Consider the following 18,858-nt stretch of genomic DNA (forward strand, 5'->3'; position numbering starts at 1 on the left):
CTACTGCCATCCCAGCCCACCCCATGTATATGTACCTGTATGCTTATGATGATTGTAATACAGTTTAAGGAGACTTAGTGGAATGGTGCACATTGAGAACACTGTGAATGTAGATTTTATATGTTGAGCATTGTTTATATAATTTCGAAAATAGAATACTAACCAATAAATCACGAATTAGAAATATTTAGAATATTAAAGCGAAAATTTTCGATGGCTGCTATTGTTTTATATTTACAATTTGACTGATGCTATTATTATTATTATTATTATTATTATTATTATATTGTAATTTATTTAAGTGGTTAATAAATTATTATTATTATTGCTGTTAATATTATATTGTAATTTCTTTATGTGGTTTACGAATTATTCTTATTATTATTATTATATTGTAATTTATTTAAGTGGTTGATAAATTATTATTATTGTTCCTGTTATTGTTATTTTATTGTAATTATTTTAAGTTGTTTATGAATTATTATTATTATTATTATTATTATATTGTAATTTCTTTAAGTGGTTAATAAATTATTATTATTATTGCTGTTATTGTTATTATATTGTATTTTATTTAAGTGGTTAATAAATTATTATTATTATTATTGCTGTTATTGTTATTATATTGTAAAGTGGTTTATGAATTATTATTATTAATAATATTATTAATATTATATTGTAATTTCTTTAAGTGCTTAACAAATTATTATTATTATTGCTGTTATTGTTTTTATATTGTAATTTATTTAAGTGGTTAATAAATTATTATTATTATTATTGCTGTTATTGTTATTATATTGTAAAGTGGTTTATGAATTATTATTATTATTATTATTAATAATATTATTAATATTATTATTATTATTATTTTGTGTGTGATTTCAACCATTTTCAATGTAGGCTATACTATTAATGTTTTTATCTGTTCCTTACATTTTATCTCAGATAAATTCCTTTATATATTATATATGAACTAGTGTTGTCTTGGAGAGGGCCATATGTCTGACCGAGACTACCTTTCCGGTTTCCCTCCCTCCTGCTGCAGCCAGCAGGTCACTCCCTCAGTCAGTACTGTCAGCAGCTCTCTGCAGCGCGCCTCACAACTTACAGCCACGCACTGAACTAACTAACTTACTCCCATTCCTACCAACTTTTTCCCAGGATTTGTTTTACTTTTTAAGTGTTTTTTTAGTAGTGTTTAAAGTCTTGTGGCTCTTCACCGGGAGGATTTACGGTTTCCGTCGTTTCAAAGCAGCAGCAGCAGCAATGTCCAGCTGAGGAGTGGAGGAGATCCTGAAAACCGCAGGGCCTGTTTTTGTAATGATTAATCAATGCTTCCACAATGGCGAATAAGGTACGTCTGACAACTTTTCTCTAGTGCTGTTTTAACGTCAAACCCCGGGTGTGTGTTGTCTCCTCCGGTTTAACCTGACAGCTGTGTTTACACGGTTTATAATAAGGAGCTGTGGACTCACAGCAGCACAGACAGAGTTGTAGTTTCTCGGTTTACACTCGATAAGCTTCATATTAAGAGTCAAAAACATTATATTACTCTGGTTAAGAAGCGTGTTATGGACGCTTAACGACACATTTGTATGCAGTGAATGTGACACGAGTGTTTTCTTTTGTGCTATACATGGAAAATGTGCCTCATTAAGAAAGTGTCTTGTGACATTTTACTACCTTTTCCAGTGCGGGTCGTTACTGCCCCCCGTGGCATGCTGGGAAATGTAGTCTGTATGGCTTTGCTCATTCAGTACAGTAATAATGTGTGTGAGTGATTATTGTTAATATTATTCACCATAGACTACAGTGTATAATTAATCAATTAATACAGTTAGTTTTAGTACATTAATTTGAGTTACTGTTAGTATTATGAATAGTATTATAGCCAGTATTACTATTCTAACAGGGGTGAGTGAGTCTGAGGCTTATTTTGATTACAATTTTGTATTTGTGGTTCCAGATTCTTACCCATTAAAGTTATATATATATATTTATATTTATATTTATATATATATATATATATATATATTTATATTTATATTTATATTTATATATATATATATATATGTATATATATATATATATATATATAAGCTAGGAAGGTCTAGAGCATCCTCAAGCAAAGTTCAAAAGAGAAACAAACTGTTTAATTAATAACTGAGCCAGCAGCCAGAAACGTTCATGACTTTTTCTCTTTTCTCTTTTAACACTAAAATAGATTCATCAAAGAGCAAATAGCCTTGAATTCCATCTCACTGGTTAATGAACAAGTTAGTTAGAAGTTAGTTATATAGTCTGTGAAGTTGATACTGTTTTGATAACACATGGCATGCTGGTTGTTTTTGTATAGATAAGAACTAACAATCCAAGTGGATCTGGATAGTCAAATTTTATGAAAACAAATGAGTGGGTAGGACTAAAAGTCAGCCATGAAGTGAACTGTGAAAAGTAAAGTCATATTTAGATTAGTTTTCACACTGGTACCTCTCATTTTTGCATGTAGGTGTTGTTGTGTGACACATGTGTGGTGTGTGTGGTGTGTGTGGTGTGTGTGTGTGTGTGTGCCAAGGGGGAAGAACAGATTAGTAGATGTGGGTCAGTGTTAGAACTGCTGCAGGCTCCTGTATTAAACTAAATCAGGTAACGTGATGGTTCTGGCCTTGTTTTCGGTTGATACTGGCGTCTGGTTAAGAGTCAGCATAACGTGTGCAGAAGAACCAGCTTGACCTGTTTTTCCCTAATTTAACCCCACAAGGTGTGTTGGTCTATGTGTGCACTTGTACATAGATGCACATACAAATATATGCTCACGGGATGTCTTCATGAAAGTGTTTGTCAAACATGCAGTGAGTTGTGTTGTGTTTTTTTTTACTTGATTGTGTGCAGGTACAAGTTTTATATGACTTCACTGCTGAGGCTGGAAACAACGAGTTGACGGTGAAAGAAGGCGAGACGCTTACGATCACCAATCAGGTAAATCTGTACCAGTGCACCTCTTCCTTCCTTCTATCCCTATCTCACCTCACTGGGTGGCACTGGGTGCAGGATCCCGCTGCCTACTGCTGCAGTTTTAGTTGTCTTTTTTAAATATATATTCAGCTTGTTTACATGAAGTTTTAATGTGTTGTTTTGTTGGTGGTTCCTTTTTTGTGTACATCATGTAAAATTCACATTTGGATTGTTGGAGTCTGCATGATCTCATCTGATTATTAAAAGTGAATCTTCCACTGACATTGAAGAGGAAAACAAATTGTTTTTCAGTCAGTAATTTTTAAAGTGGCGGTATTTTCTGCCTCAAAGTATAGTATTAGTTATCTATAATAGCTTTGAGTGTTGGCATCAAATGTTAATATTCATGTGACTCCTCTGTAACATTGCTATTGAAAACCGACAGTCCTGTAAAGGCCCAACTCACATGATCTCAGGTTAGGAGTGTCGCAAACACGTACAGAGGAAGGAAAAAAAAAAAAGAGAGGGAGTAAACATGATGTCATTACCGCCAGTCAACAGCAGTTCAAAGATCACTCACTGTGTGCTGACTGACCCACATAGTTTTCTAATCAAAAGTCGGTCTTAAGCCAATCAGGACGTACTGTAACAGGAAAACAGACTCTTTATTTTTCTTCTCTAAATAAACCGACTGTGGAGGAATTTGTCCCCTGGAGCTTTCGGTGTGTTTACAGATCATTGGGTAACCTGGTTATCGTCAGCTAAATAGTAAATGGGAAACCTGCTTTCTTTAATGGCAGGAGTGAATTAAGGGAAATGCAGTTACAGTAACACAGCTACAAGTTTCTGGGAAAGCCTGATTTCTCCAGGGTTTCTACACAAGTGCATGTCAAATACTTTATACAGTATTAGTAAGTATTGCTGTAGCAGCAGGGATCAAAGAGAACATCTAACACATTGCTAACATAACTCGTAGCAATGTGTCCTTGCACCGAAATTAATGAGATCCATAGTGTGACTTAAAGAGGACATATCATGCTTTTGTGCGCTTTCCCTTTCCTTTAGTGTCTAATATAGTTTGTTTGTGCATGTAAAAGTCTGCAAAGTTACAAAGTCCAAAGTTTACGTGGAACGCCAAAGGGAGTTACTCTCCTCCACAGAAACACTGCTCCTGAACTACCTGAAACTCCTTGCTTGAAGTCCTGCCTTTTCTTCTGTAACGTGGTGATGTCATTAAGTAACCCGTTTGCATAATACCTGCCTGGTAGCGAGTTTGGCACACCCTAAAACAAAGCTAGTTAGAGCACAGCTGGAGTGTAGTCCGAAGAGTTTTTGAATTGGGGGGCAGCTCAAACAGAGCGTTTCAGACAGAGGGTGGTGCAGCACAGCCGGTATTAGAAAAATAAGGCAGTCTTTTGAACATTAAATCATGTAAACATAAGATGGCTTTCTTATTTTTACTGTCCTCCTGCTATTATCCAAATGCTCCAAACATGTTTAGGCTGCAGCATCATTCAAACATACTGTAGATACGAGAGGAGAGATCTGATTACTGACCAGCTGCATGTAAATGTGGGGTTTAGAGTCATAAGTAATGTTACTGCTATGCATTTAATCACATTCTCAGATTTCCTTTTAATGTGATTTGTCGCAGTAGGCTGGTCTTTTGTGTGCATATGATGCAGACACCTACTCCCGGTCGTGTATGCTAACATGTTGCTCTATTTCAGAGTATCGGAGGCGGCTGGATTGAAGCACAGAACTCCAGAGGGGAGGTTGGACTGGTGCCAGAAGACTACATTGATGTAAGAGAGACAGTGTATGATGGTGATTTCACCTCAGAAAAAGAAGCTGCAAAGCCATCTGCTATCACGCTTTGAGGTCAAGATGCACACTGTGTACTATCTATATCAAAGTTCAGCCAAATATTTAACATTTTAACCTCTCAATGCCTCCGTCTGTGTCGTTATAGTCAAGGATATGTCTCTCCTTTGACTGTAAACTGTGGTACGTAGCTAGAATCACAACAGGATGTGCCTCCTTCAGGGTTTTTGCTGATTAGGGTGTTTGTGTGTGTGTGTGTCCACTAACTCTGACCTCATCATGGGGGATGTGATTCACTCTGAAGACATCCAGAAAGAGACGCAGAGAGGGTTTGATTAAAAGTAAAGTCTGTTAAGTCTATTTGACGGTTAAGCCTCAGTCCAAACAACACTCAATGCAACATCTAACAATGTAGTGTCTGTGTGCACAAGATATTATCCGTCAGCTATCTCGTCCGCTCATGTGGATGTGAGTGTTTGTCTGACCTTAAGTTACCTCGCCAGCTGCCCCTAGACTGTTTTGAATTTGCTTCTAAAATCATAAAAAACAACCCACTGATGACAATTGCACTTGTTGCTTATGTAACATTTAATGAAAAACATCAGGGCACAGTCTGTTTCTCAAGAAACTACTTTCTATTTCAGTGCACTCTACTGGTAAAAATAAGATCTGCAAAAACAAAAGGACGACCTACAAAAACATCCAGAAAAATTAAGTGTGGTATCTTCATGTTGACGAGTGGTAAAGCAGATTTATTGCTATCACACTTTGGATAAACTGAGAAAACTTCAAACCCAGTTTGCAAAGCCAAGGAATGCCAAGGAGATATGATCACTTAAGAAGAATGTATCTTTAAAAGTCATTAAATTACACTGGAATATCTGGATCTGCTCTCCTGATGGGACTGTTTTTTGTCTCCCTACTGTCTTTTATCTTTTCATGTGTAGTTGAGTAAGGCGTTACCGTCGTTCCCAGGAGTAGGAACTGCAGCATCTACTCCAAGTGCAGGAAATGTTGCACCTCCAGACCTGTCCATCTTTGATTCCTACGCTCCCACAGCAGCACCTGCTCAAACCCAGGTAAAGCACTCACCTAATGAATATTTGGGTGTATTAAAGAAGACCTATTATGCTTGGTTCCCTTTCCTTTGCAGTGTTATGTAGTTTTTTTGTGCATGTAAAAGGTCTACAAAGTCACAAAGCCCAAAGTCCACGCCAAAGGGAGTTGCTCTCCCCCACAGAAACACTGCTCCTGAAACGCCTTGCTTGAAGTCCTGCCTTTTCTTCTGTAACGTGGTGATGTCACCAAGTAACACATTTGCACAATGCCTGCCTAGTGGCTAGTATGGCACGCCCTCAAACAAAGGTAGTTAGAGCAGAGCTGGAGCGGAGTCTGAAGAGTTTGGTTCGGTTGACCAATTCCAACAGAGTGGGCCAGCTGACCAATCAGAGCAGACTGGGAGGAGCTCAAACAGAGCGTTTCAAACAGAAGGTGAAAAGACATGTTGCAGCATAGCTGGTATGAGAGTTTTTGAACATTAAAGCATGGAAACATGTCTTTCTAGTAGAAACCCAAAACACAAGTATGAACCTAAAAAATAATCATAATAGGTCCTCTTTAAATTGTCATATCAAATGCCTGTTTTTTTGTCTATTTACTGACATACAGTCAGAGTTGTAGGTTAATGTACAGCCTTAACTTCTCTAAATTCAGCAACCCAGACCAGTGCTGGAGAAGTTAATGTTTCCATTTGTCCTCACAAAACTTAGTATATATGTGATTGGGTGATGTTAAAGAAAAAGCAGAAAGCAGAAGTGGGCGATGACAGAGTCTTAGTGACGTCCGTGCAGCCTGTGCGATCCCCAGAGATGCAGAAGTGAGAGCAGCTGCTGTGGAAGATATTCAGCGTGGTCATTTATAACCGACACAAGTTTAAGCTCTAGTAAAATAGAACCAACCAAGAGGAAATAAGTTCAGTGAAATCTGTTGTATTTAGCAGGCAGGAAGTTCCACAAGTATGAGCGTACTGCTGGATCAGTAGAAATTTGGGCACAGTAAGTGGTTGAGTCAAGGCAGGAAATGTGTCAGCCGTTATCCCTCATGCTCTCTCTCTCTCTCTCTCTTTCTCTTTTCACCCACACTCTCTCACAAAGAAAAACACATCCATATCCAGCAGCACTTTAACTCATCCCGTGCTGAGTGTAAGCTTTCACTGCTGGCGCTTTGTGATGATGTAACCTTCTTCTCCCCTCAAGGTGGATGCTGGGGGCTTAAGTCCCCAGCCGGACACCCCCGACACCCCCGTTTCCCCCTACCTTTCGTCCCCTGATGAGGTAACCGCCACGTAGGGGTGGTGGATGAAACCAAGCCCTGCACCCATCCTCTGCCCCAAAGCCCCCCCTCCTCTCTGATTGGTCTGTTTTGGCAAATTCCCCCTCCCACTCCTTACTGCCTGCCAGACAGCATGATCTCACCCTGTCCGTACACCTTGCACTACAGTGCACACTTCACCAATCGTCTCTCCCACGTCCTTTATCTCAATTGTATGAATCAGCACTACAGTGGAACTTTTAAGAGCGTAAAGATCAGAGTCAGTGATTTTTGTATCTCACATCTAATTGACTAATCACACTGACGAATCATCGCACCAGAACACGGAACATTTGCTCCATGATGATGATGATGATCAGAATCTCATAAATAATCTTCAAAATGTTTTCAATGCCATTTTGACTGACTGTTGTGTAAAATGTTTTTCTAATTATATACGGTGAAGCTGCTGCTAAATCTGGAAAATATCTGTTGGAGTGTTTTTTTTCTGAAACTACTGGTTAATCTTACAGTACTTTTCTGTATGTCTGTGTGCATTATGTGGTGTTTTAAGTGACCCTGCACTAGTTCTGTCTTTCACGCAGCTCAGTACTTGGTTAGCATTAAGCCAACTGCAACATACAAGAGGCACACACATACGCTCCAGTCTAAAGCATGGCTATGCCCACAAGTTTTCATAGCGGTTCACAGTATGTGAGCCCCCCAATGCACGGCATGCAGTTGCATTTTCAGCTTGTGAGAACTGTAAAAACATTGTGTGTATGGACTTGAGAATGGTTGTGTTTGTATTATTTTATATCATTTGTAGTTACTGCATGTGTTAAGCAGCTACAAACTGTTAACATAGTCCCTGTTGGAGGCTGGGTTTGAAAAAGCATGTTGTTTAGAGATCGCTGTCAGCTTCTCACTAAACAGACTGGACTCTAGCTGTGTTCTCTCTCTCCCTCTCCATACTCACATTTTCCCCTCTCTGTCTCTCCCAGGCTAGCAACGGTAATGATCCCTGGTCGGTGTGGAACGCGGACCCGTCGGGGGGCTCCAGCAATAACTGGGCGTCCAATCCAGAGGGCACCCAGACTGGGAAGAGTCCCCCTGACCCTTGGAGCGCCGCATCACAGGGCCACCCTCAGGCGTACCAGGGCCCAGGTAAGAACAGCTGTTCAGTTAGTATCCATGGTTGGCCTGATGCCAGTACTGTATCACTGTCTATGATCTTGTGCTATTTATAAATTGCACATTTTTGTGGTTGTACTTCTATTACTCAGTACTGCTATTCAAAACATGATCATTTAAATTAGGATATAAAGACTGCGCTTCACATTTGTCATTCTAAAGTGCTTCTGCTTTCTTCGTGCTTCTGGGTATTATATCTGTTTCCTGTTTAATGTTTAACAGGAAAATTTAAGTTTATTTGAATCAAAGATTTCTGAAGGAACAGACCTAATGATCAGAGATGATCAGAGATTACACCTCTACACTGTGATTGCACTAGAGCTGCAACCATTAGTCTAAAAATCGATTAGTCGATTGACAGAAAAATAATTACTACAACTATTTTGAAGTAATTTTTAATGCAAAAATGGCCAAAAATGCTGTTTTCAGCCTCTCAAATGTGGAGATTTCTGTCTTTTCTCTGTTCTATATCATATTAAACTGAATATCTTTGGGTTTTGAACTGACAAAACAAGAAACTTAGAAGATATCACCTTGAAATCTGAGAAACTGGGATGGACATTTTATACTATTTTCTGACATTTTGTGGACCAAACAATTAATCTAAAAATAATCTGCAGATATATCGATAATGAAAATTATCGTTAGTTGCAGCCCTATATTGCACACATGGGAAGCTCACATACAGTTTTTTTTAGCTCTCTTGCCGTCTATATCTTGCTAAACAGTTCAGCTTACTGTTTGCAGATAGTTTGCTTTTTAAACTGTAATTGTGGGGACAGGATATACTATATGGTTACAGTGGATGGGGTTGTTCCGGAAAGCCGAGATTTACTGCTGAGCCCTCTGGAGGTGTGAGCTTTACTCATCAAACAATCAAAGCTTGTAATAATAAGCAAGCAAGGTGTAACACTACACTGCAACACAGGTTGCTACATCCCACGCAAAATTTAGTTTGTTTTAACCACAATCCGGTTCTCCAAGTATATGTGGGTGCAAAATTGGAAGACCGCCTAAATGTTTGAGAAGAGTTAGTTTATCTGCAACTTTGATAAGTGTCTTGGTTGTAAGACAGAAGATGATTGAACTATTTTAAAATGTACTTAACGTTTTGCTTCTCCCCCCTTATATTTAACCTTGAAGAAATTAATATTTTATGTTCACCAGGAAGATTATAAAACCACAGAGGGAAATATAGGTCACATAGTCCTAGCAAACAACAATTCCTCGCAGTACCAGATGGGGTTTGCATCATCGAACAATATAAGAAAGAATAAATAATCTTTATACTCATGACAGAGTACTGTTTCATGTCCTTGAACTGAACCTGATACTAAGTGAATTAGCTTGAGAATATACAGGTGATGATTTCATCCAGGTCTTTTCCAGATTTGACTTTAACTCCTACTGTAGATGTGGTTTCGGCTCAGTCGCGTGTCTCTGGCCGGTCCCTCCGCAGAGACGCTCCAGCATGTAGACAGGACAGTCAAATCATGACTGTGGAAAAGTTAACCTCACTCATGACTCAGAAGAACAAATTACCGGACCTGTTTTTTTAATTCGCGAGTTGTTATTGTAGAAAGAGAACTGGGGGAATAAATGGGGAGGAGAAGAACTAACAGACTTTTCCTTTCTCTCTCTTTTGCCAAAGACATCTACCCGTATCCTTACCTTATCGATTACACAGGTATCCCTTGCATCGCCTGGTGAAAGCGTTTTCCTACGTTTTAATGTGTGTTTGTGGACTGGCAATAAATACTCATGAAGAGAGTTTCCAGGAAATTTAGGAAATGATTTACAGTCTTAAAAGCATGTGTGTGGCATTCAATTTGTATCTTGATATTAACACTATATTAACTTTCTTGTGATGTGGGGAAGTTGCCAGATGACCTCTGAAAGGTCAGAGGAGTCAAAATCACAATGTGAAATTGTTGACTTCTCTCAGACTTCTGTTGTGATTGGTGTTTTAATGATGAGTTATATAACGTCTCACAGCATGTCTGCGGCTAGTAACTAACTAGGCTAGCTGTTGTTATATTGGTTTATCCATCATGGTTTGGATTTACCAAATTTGATATTAGATAACAAATTGAATCACTACGATGTTGGATCATCCAAATGGATTCTTCTGTTACAGGAAGTGAGTAGAACAGAGTAGTTACATTTAGCTTTAGTTGTGGCCATCTCATTAGATAGCTTTCATTTCACAAAATGTTTTGTACTAGTACTTCACGTGCTGTTTTCTTTAAAATGATATGTTTCTATGGCATCATCATATTTTATATGGTAAAACAAATGTCCGAAAATCTGATTCTGGTCTTAACTCAATTTTGACCAGATACTAGTCATTGTGTTTTTTGACTTTGCAGGTAATCATTTTGAGAGTGCACGTCTGTTGAGAAAATCATGCTGTGCCAATTATGTATTGTTTTTAGTTGCATTTAGGGACAGAAATTGAGAATTGGTTCCCATTTAGAACCACTAGTTCAAATTGTTGGCTATTTATTCGTCTTGGCTGTACTTGCAGATGCAAGAACTGATTTTTCCCCAGGGTGCATGCTTCATTTTGAACCCTTGAAGACATTTAACCAAACATCACAACACAAGGGCAATATTTGCAACTCAGTAACAGCGGCAATGTTGTGTATATGCTTATACATTTGTTGGCGAGGATGCATGTCATTAAATGACAGAGTTGCAGTGTCTGTGATGGCTTATAGGCGAGTGCTGCATGCCCTCAAGTTAGTGCAACTGCATCTGTTACCTTTGGAAAAATCGAATGTTTAGGACCACAGAGTGAGGCTAAGCAGAGTACTTTTCCACTGAATAAGAAACCATAATTGCATTCAAATATTCTTCCATTTCATCTAGATAACATTAGTCAGACTAGTGCTTTAATGTCTTTCTATCCAACACAACAGTGATAATCGTTGTACAGTAGGTTGTTGAACAAGGAATTTGTACTTTCTGTGCCTAAAACACAACCGTGTGTGCGTGTATCTGCCCTCAGGAGCGGAGGACGATGAGTGGGATGATGAGTGGGACGACATAAAGTCCACTGGAGGTGAAGAATCTGGAGAAAGCGGAGCGATGCAGAGAGGAGGAGCTCATGCGTCCTCAATGAAAATCTCCCTCAACAAGTAAGACTTGATAAAGAAGTAAGACACGAGGCTTTGAATTCCTGAGTTTTATAGAAAAATGGAGGAGCAGAATAGTGTTGATGGTACTAAAATCGTTGTCAATCTCTGGGTACAATACAGCACATCGCTTTCTGAAAAAGAAAAATATTGTGATTTTAACTGTTACAAATGGTTTCTAATTAGCTGAAATGTGCCTTTTTGAGATTGGTTTATTACTTTCAAGAATGTCCATGTCACTCCCAGTATTTCATGTACAACATCATGGTGAATGTTTAAACTTGTCTTTCTCTTTGAGCAGGTTTCCTGGGTTCTCCAAGTCCGGTCCAGAGCTCTACCTCCTATCCAAGCAGGTCGCTAAGGGCAAAGAGAAGCTGACAATCTATGTAGGTTATCTCCAAATATCCATACCTCCTATCCTCGTTATATCAGTGGTCGTAACAGCTGTTAAATTCAGTTTTGCTTGGTTTCCTCTTTTTGCCAGTGTGAATCTATGTTTTTTTTATGCCATAAAATTCAGAGTAGCAGGTTTCTAAAGCTTGTGTTTCATGCTCAGCTTGGAGAAGTTGGTCCGGTGTGGTCTTACCCAGAAACTCAGCTGGACTGTGTGGTGGCTGATCCCAAGAAAGGCTCAAAGTTGTACGGCCTCAAGAGCTACATCGAGTACCAAATCACACCCAATGTAAGTATCCAATAGCATCTTCTTGTCTTATTCAGAAAAATAAATATAATTAAAATAAAGATAGTTGTTTGCCTCCAGTTTAAATGACCCCATGTTATTGGTTTGCAGACCACAAACCGCCCAGTCAATCACAGATACAAGCACTTTGATTGGCTGTACGAGAGGCTTCTAGACAAATTTGGGTCAGCCATCCCCATCCCCTCTTTACCAGACAAGCAGGTGACGGGTAAGTCCCCGACTCTGTGAACCAAAACACAAAAAAAAGATAAACAACATGAATATGAAAAATAAAGTTTCTGTGCATCCCCCACCCCTCCCCTCTCTTTTCCAGGGCGATTTGAGGAAGAGTTTATTAAGATGCGTATGGAGCGGTTGCAGGGCTGGATGATCAGGATGTGCAGGCACCCGGTTGTGTCCAACAGTGAAGTATTCCAGATTTTCCTCACCTACAAGGATGAGAAGGTATTTCTCCTCCACTCTCCCTTCATTTATGATGGATTGAAAAGAATATTATTACTAATGCTTAATTAAACTGATTCATTGGTACAGGACTGGAAGACGGGGAAGAGAAAAGCAGAGAAAGACGAGACGGTGGGAGTGATGGTCTTCTCCACGATAGAGTCTGAAGGTGCCGACCTGGATCCTGCGGAAGTGTGAGTTTAATCGAACTTTAAACCGCTGCAAAAAGGAAAAAACTGGCTCGCAATCACATTAATTGTGCGTCTGACTGTATGTTCGCCTGCTTATTTTATGTAAAATATGTCTGTCGTTCACAGGGAGCAGAAATGTGAGCAGTTCAGCAGGTTCACCAAAGCCATGGACGACGGGGTGAAGGAAATCCTCACAGTGGGCAACGAGCACTGGAAGAGATGTACAGGCCGTACGTACACAATGATGCTAAATACATGTTTTACACTGTAATTACTGTTTATATTAAAGAATGGTTCATTGTGTGGAGTGTTTTGTCAACTCGAGACAAATTCATTCACACAGTGTGTGCCTGTCTCCATGTTTCATTTCTTCTCCTCCCCACAGCTTTGCCAAAAGAGTACCAGAGAATCGGCAAAGCCTTCCAAAACCTCTCTTCGGTCTTCACCAGCAGCGGATACCAAGGTACGACAATGAATACAAATGTGCCTTTGAGTGACACCTTCAAAACCTCAACACATGTAATTATAATGGTAGTAACAGAAGTTGACGCAGTTCACTATGCAGTCATTCATTATGCGGTCTGTTTTGAAACAAATTGGCACACAGATACTGTTAACAAACACGGTGGTGACATATTTTAACCCCTTCTCTGCTGCAGGCGAGTCGACCCTGACTGACGCCATGACGGCAGCGGGCAAAACATATGAGGAGATAGCTCAGATGGTGGCAGAGCAGGTAGGTACTGTTCATAGACTGTATATAAGAAGTGGACGTAGTCACTGTGACGTCACTCATTGCTTTGTGGACTGCCGTTTTGAAGCCTCGAGTTTGGCATTTTGGCCGTCTCCATCTTGGTATTTTGCAACCAGAAGTGACACGAGAGAATGTTACAATTAACTTTCACGAACTGAAAACACACTGTGAAAGGATTAAAGTTGTAAGACGGAAACACGGACAACTCCCAGACCAGACAAAGGCGTGGCAGTGACCTATCCTACCTATCACAAGGCCACGCCCTAAAGCATCCCCTGCTTTAAGGTCTATTATACTCTAAATTGGACCATAATTTACTAAATGAACATCATGCTGTATTAAAGGAGACTTGAAACTAGTGATTGAGACCATAAACTCATGTTTACAATGTTTACTGAGGTAATAAATCAAGTGAGAAGTAGGCTCATTTTCTCACAGACTTCTATACAATCAGACTTGTTTTTGCAACCAGAGGAGTCGCCCCCTGCTGGCTGTTCGAAAGAATGCAAGTTTAAGGCACTTCAGCATTGGCTTCACTTCTCAGATCCGGAGGTTGTAGTCATGTGTTTTTTTATTGTCACCCAAACAACCTTTACGTTTAATTATTATTTATTCATGCCTTAAAATTCAACAACCTGGCAGGGGTGCTGAATTAACTGCACTTGTTTTACTTCATGAACAACGCAGCAGAGCAGAACTTAAGGGCATCTGTTTCCTCAAAAGATCTTTGAGTTTATTTTCATCAACCACATTGCTTCGTGTTCACTTTCTCAATAATCACAATATCTCATAGTGTCTGTGAGCATTTCCTGCTTCCAGTTAGTGTTCACATCCTGGTTGTGGCATTTTAACGACCCCTCTAACCCAGCGTCCTGTCTGTGAAGACTGTATCTGTCAAGGAAAAAGCCTAGGGCAAACTCTATCTCTAGTATTTCATAAATCTTGCTTTGACCAGCTATTTGTGGCTTTTTATGACCGTTCTATGTCGTCTGATTGGTGTGGTGTGTAATAAAATCAAATTTGGGCCTTTTTTGATGTCCATGCAGCTTCCAGAGGGAGGATTCATCTGGTAAGCTTACAGTATGCTGCTCCAGACACCTTTGTGTCAGTGCTACTGTAGAATTGTTGGCTTTAGTTTAGCTATGATACAAAGTCTAAAACAATGCAATGTATCTGTTGCATTAAGGCTGCATACTTACAACATACAACTTTCCCTTTTTTTGATAAACATATAGCCAGATGTACTGCAGCTAAATATCTTTGCCTCTTCTATTACTGTACCTGTGTTTTGTAGTACTACAGCAACTCGTTGTGTCTGTGGTCTCTTAAGGAGAATCTGCACTATTATAAACTCACACTTTTTTTTAGTTTTTAGTCTTTTTTTAGGCCGTTGTGTTAAAATTAAACGTTGGGAAGTTACCCCCTGTGACTGTGACGCCTTTCTTAACACTTTCAGATCTGTGTGTTATTTCCTGTATTTTATTTCATGTTACATTTATCTATTTTGGTCTTTGCTCCCTTTACAGCCCAAGAAAGACCTCCACTTTGTCATGGAGACCAACAATGAATATAAGGGTCTTCTTGGATGCTTCCCGGACACCATCGGAGTCCACAAGGTACACTGGGAAACAGTTAAAGGTTTATTAGAAAACAAATGTAACGGGGTTTCTCATTTATATTGCCTGAACTCAAGGTGTAAAGGCTTGAAGTTGCTTCAAGGGGGGCAACTGTTTCAGCAGAAGGAGGAACTGGTTGCACTGGCTGTTCCTAAATTTAAGCTCAACCTTTGTAGTTTTTACTAAGAAGAGAAACTGCTTGAATACTGCGAACTGTGAAACACATACAATTCTCCACGTATGTATATGTAAGTAAAAAAAAAGTTGGTTTAATCTCTCGTTTGGCTCCTAAAACTGTTATTTGAGGAAGTTATATTACAGCTACAGATGCTACAGTGACTTCCTGTTTACATAGTTGATTGCTTTTGATTGGACAGTGCTACAGATGTAGCAGTTGATTAGTTAAAGTCTCTACTAGCCAAGACATTCCCGAAGTCTTAATAGTGCAAATCAATTTAGTGAATCACTAGTTACCTCCGTCAAGGAGGTTATGTTTTCTCTTTGCTTTGTTTGTCAGCAGGATTACAGAAAAACGACTGTCCCAATTTTCATGAAACTAGGTAGAAAGGTGAAGCATGGCTCAAGGAAGAACCCATTACATTAGTAAAGGATTTATGAACAGCTGGTGCAACCCAGTCCAGGATAGACAAAATATAGTGAACATGTACAACTTTCACTTTGCTTCTTTTTAAATTCCTTCACTTTATCTGGATGCAGATGAGTTAAATGGTCTTTTTGTCTTTGTACAATGTCACTGAAGACTCTTGTGTCGTTTCTTGCCTGTTCTTAATTCTTGCAGGCAGCGATAGACAAGGTGAAGGAGGCCGACAAGCTGGTGGCCACCAGTAAAATTACCCCTCAGGACAAAGTCACCATGGCTAAACGAGTCAGCACCATGTCGTACGCGTTACAAGGTAACACGCTCACTCAGAAACATTCAAGCTGTGTGGAGTTTATCATAACATGTTATCTGATACGTGGTTTCCCCTCAACTTATCTCCCACAGCTGAGATGAACCACTTCCATAGCAACCGTATCTATGACTACAACAGGGTCATGCAGTTGTACTTGGAGGAGCAAGTCAAGTTTTACGAGACGGTAAAGCGTTTTTATCGACCATCTATCAGAGTAAATTGGAGTCTGTAAGAGTCTGTCCTTATTACCTGTGGAGCGGTTGCATACTGTAGCGCTCACCAGCCTCTGATTTTGTTTTCTCCCTCTGAATCTACAGATTGCTGCGAAGCTGAGACAAGCACACAGCCAGTTCACTACAATGTGAAAGCCTTCAGTCTCGCACTACAAGACAAGAAGAGTCAAAGCAGCTCAACATCCAAAATTATTCTTGCTTTCACCGCATTCTTTTCCCTCCCTTTAATTTAACTTTCACATCTTTCTCTCTTGCTCTCACCTCATCTCTTCCTTTACTGCTCATCATGCCGACAGCCCAAGCTCAAAGTGTTACTTTCGCCCCGCCGTTTTCACAAGTTTATGAACAGTTTATGAGCATGTGCAGCAGCTGAAAAGGCTTTGACACTTTTTTTTTTTAGGGCCAGCAACGATAGCAGAACAAGACACTTATTACACACCCTTTCCTCCGTCCGAGGAAGTAATCACCATGAATTGCTACATAGCATTATAATGTGATGTAAGTTCTGTACAGCTATAGGTGTCAACATGCTTGTGCTCACATTATGTCTACTTATTTTAAAGCAATACTCTGCAGTTTTTTCCTTGTTTAGAAATGGTAAAGGAAAGGGTTTACACGTGTGACGTACTGACACCGAAAAACCAATGTCGTCCTCCTTTCAATAGGAACATTTCTGAATGCAGCATTGGCAACAAATCAGAGCTTTACTGGCTTTTTCTCAGCCGATATTTGAATTTTTTTTTGCCTCTTATAAGTGCCTTAAACATTTGAGAGTCCTAACATCTTCGGTAAAAGCAGTAGAACTGTCTTTGTACAAATCCGAGTCTTGGAAGAGTCGTCAAAGGCCGAGTGTGTCCTCCTCTTTACGTCCACTGCTGGCAGTCCCTACTAGCCCCCCTTTCATCCTGCACTTCCTCAAAGAGCTAACAGGAAGCTCCACCTCCTTCCTGTCTTGCCCCTTTGAGGAAAACAGAAATGGTTGCCCCCCGAGCCTGCATACCATAACGCTGCAGTTTACATTTCATGAGAGACGACAAAATGTGGGATGCATAAAGTTGGTGTTTTTAAGCGTTGGAAATTAAAGCCAAAGGTCTGAATTAATACCTCCCTCCTCCTCCTCGTCCTCCTCCTCCTCCTCCTCTCTCCCAGTTCTCCTGATGAATATTTGTCCTTTTGTTTTGACCAGATTACGGTGTTTTATATGAAGGTGTAACAGCAATGTGAGCTGTACTATAAGAAGAGTTTGGGACGGAGCCATGGATTATGTCACGTATGCAGTTTTGTTTTTCACCACCCTGTTTTCAATCAGCCTCTAATCTTGTTCACTCTTTGTTTTCTTATCACTTGACACATGACAAATATACATATATATAAATATATATTCTATCTGACCTATCAGGTGCTTCTTGTCATTGAGATACTATTTTATGTATAGGAGTATTTGCAATACAGTGTAACTCAAAGAGCAGCAGAAATTCAGTTTGATTTATTAAACAATGATTTGTACTCATTGGGAGTTTATTTGTTTCTTTGTGTGTGTGTGTGTGTGTGTGTGTGTGTGTGTGTGTGTGTGTGTGTTTGAAAGAAACCTTGTCTTGTTCTCTGCACGGTTCACAGTGCACAACACTCACAGTAAAGCCCTTATTCGCTTTAGCAGATTCTTGCGTAGAGACGGATAGGAATGAGAATGAGTCGGCAGCCTGTGCGAAGGGTCAAAGAGTGTGTTTGTGTGGTCCTGTGGTCTTGTAGTGGAGGAAGTGAAAGAACCCTTTTACCCCACATTCAGCTCTCGGCTCCCATCAGGTGCAGCTGGATGTGTAGAGATCTTATACACCAGACAGTACATGCATTCTCGTTATTTTTGAGTGTATGTGTTCTTGTGTGTTTAGGGCTTCATTCGGAGCACTCATTTCAGTTTTAAAAGATTATTTTGCAATAAAAATACTCTCATAGTTGGCCTGTAAAATCTAGTAAAACATTTGTGAGTTTGTTTTCAAGTTGTATACGGTTACTTGAATCTCCCTCGGGATCAATAAAGTTACTATCTATCTATCTATCAGTACGAGTTTATCTCTCAGAGACCCACTGAGACCAATTTCTGTCTTTTTTAGGGGGGTACAGGGGGTCTTCAGGGGGAGATGGCAGGTCAGCAGTATATGTGACATAGAAATGATGTATATCCTCTTTAAGCTTGGAACCTGAAGATTAATTTGAGATGCAGCTTAGCACTGTTTCCAGTTGTTCAAGTCATAAATGAGAAATAAACATGAATGAATAAATAAAGGGTTTAAAACATAATGAATAAAATCCATCCAAAATACCACATTAAGACACCAAGGCCTTGAGGAACACCATAGAAAAAGCCATGCTGTGATTTGGTATCAAAAACGATTGACATTTAGAGATTGCGTTTTTCTGCGATTGGATGGCGAGCACTTCTGTTGTGGAAACTGCTCAGAAACACCCTTTTTCTCAATCTACCTTGAAAAGCCATCTATCCTCTGAATGCCCTAGGTCTAGGTCTATGTCTAGTTTGTGGTTGTAAAGTTTCCTGAGGCTGGGATTATCCTAGAGGTCACCACAGGTCAT

General features: G+C 39.6%; 1 protein-coding gene across 7 annotated transcripts; it reads left to right on the forward strand.

Moving 5' to 3' along the window:
* The first annotated feature begins 1,027 nt into the window (after window positions 1–1,027).
* Window positions 1,028–17,780, forward strand: snx9b (sorting nexin 9b). 7 transcript variants are annotated; one of them, XM_037751277.1, is made up of 20 exons: window positions 1,029–1,354; window positions 2,893–2,979; window positions 4,686–4,760; window positions 5,727–5,858; window positions 7,035–7,112; window positions 8,094–8,256; window positions 9,935–9,970; window positions 11,294–11,423; window positions 11,719–11,806; window positions 11,977–12,102; window positions 12,211–12,328; window positions 12,434–12,564; window positions 12,652–12,755; window positions 12,879–12,982; window positions 13,138–13,215; window positions 13,412–13,488; window positions 15,033–15,122; window positions 15,922–16,036; window positions 16,129–16,220; window positions 16,354–17,780. In XM_037751277.1, the coding sequence occupies exons 1-20, from the start codon at window positions 1,343–1,345 to the stop codon at window positions 16,399–16,401; spliced, it is 1,884 nt and encodes a 627-aa protein (XP_037607205.1). In that variant the 5' UTR covers window positions 1,029–1,342; the 3' UTR covers window positions 16,402–17,780. The 7 variants fall into 7 exon arrangements, with proteins under 7 accessions (XP_037607212.1, XP_037607205.1, XP_037607206.1 ...); XM_037751278.1 differs by having other exon boundaries at window positions 1,030–1,354; window positions 11,722–11,806; XM_037751284.1 differs by lacking the exons at window positions 16,129–16,220; window positions 16,354–17,780 and adding an exon at window positions 14,553–14,575 and having other exon boundaries at window positions 1,028–1,354; window positions 15,922–15,980.
* The last annotated feature ends 1,078 nt before the right edge of the window (window positions 17,781–18,858 follow it).

The sequence above is a fragment of the Sebastes umbrosus genome, chromosome 18, assembly GCF_015220745.1.
Source record: "Sebastes umbrosus isolate fSebUmb1 chromosome 18, fSebUmb1.pri, whole genome shotgun sequence".
NCBI classification, from domain to species: Eukaryota; Metazoa; Chordata; class Actinopteri; order Perciformes; family Sebastidae; genus Sebastes; species Sebastes umbrosus.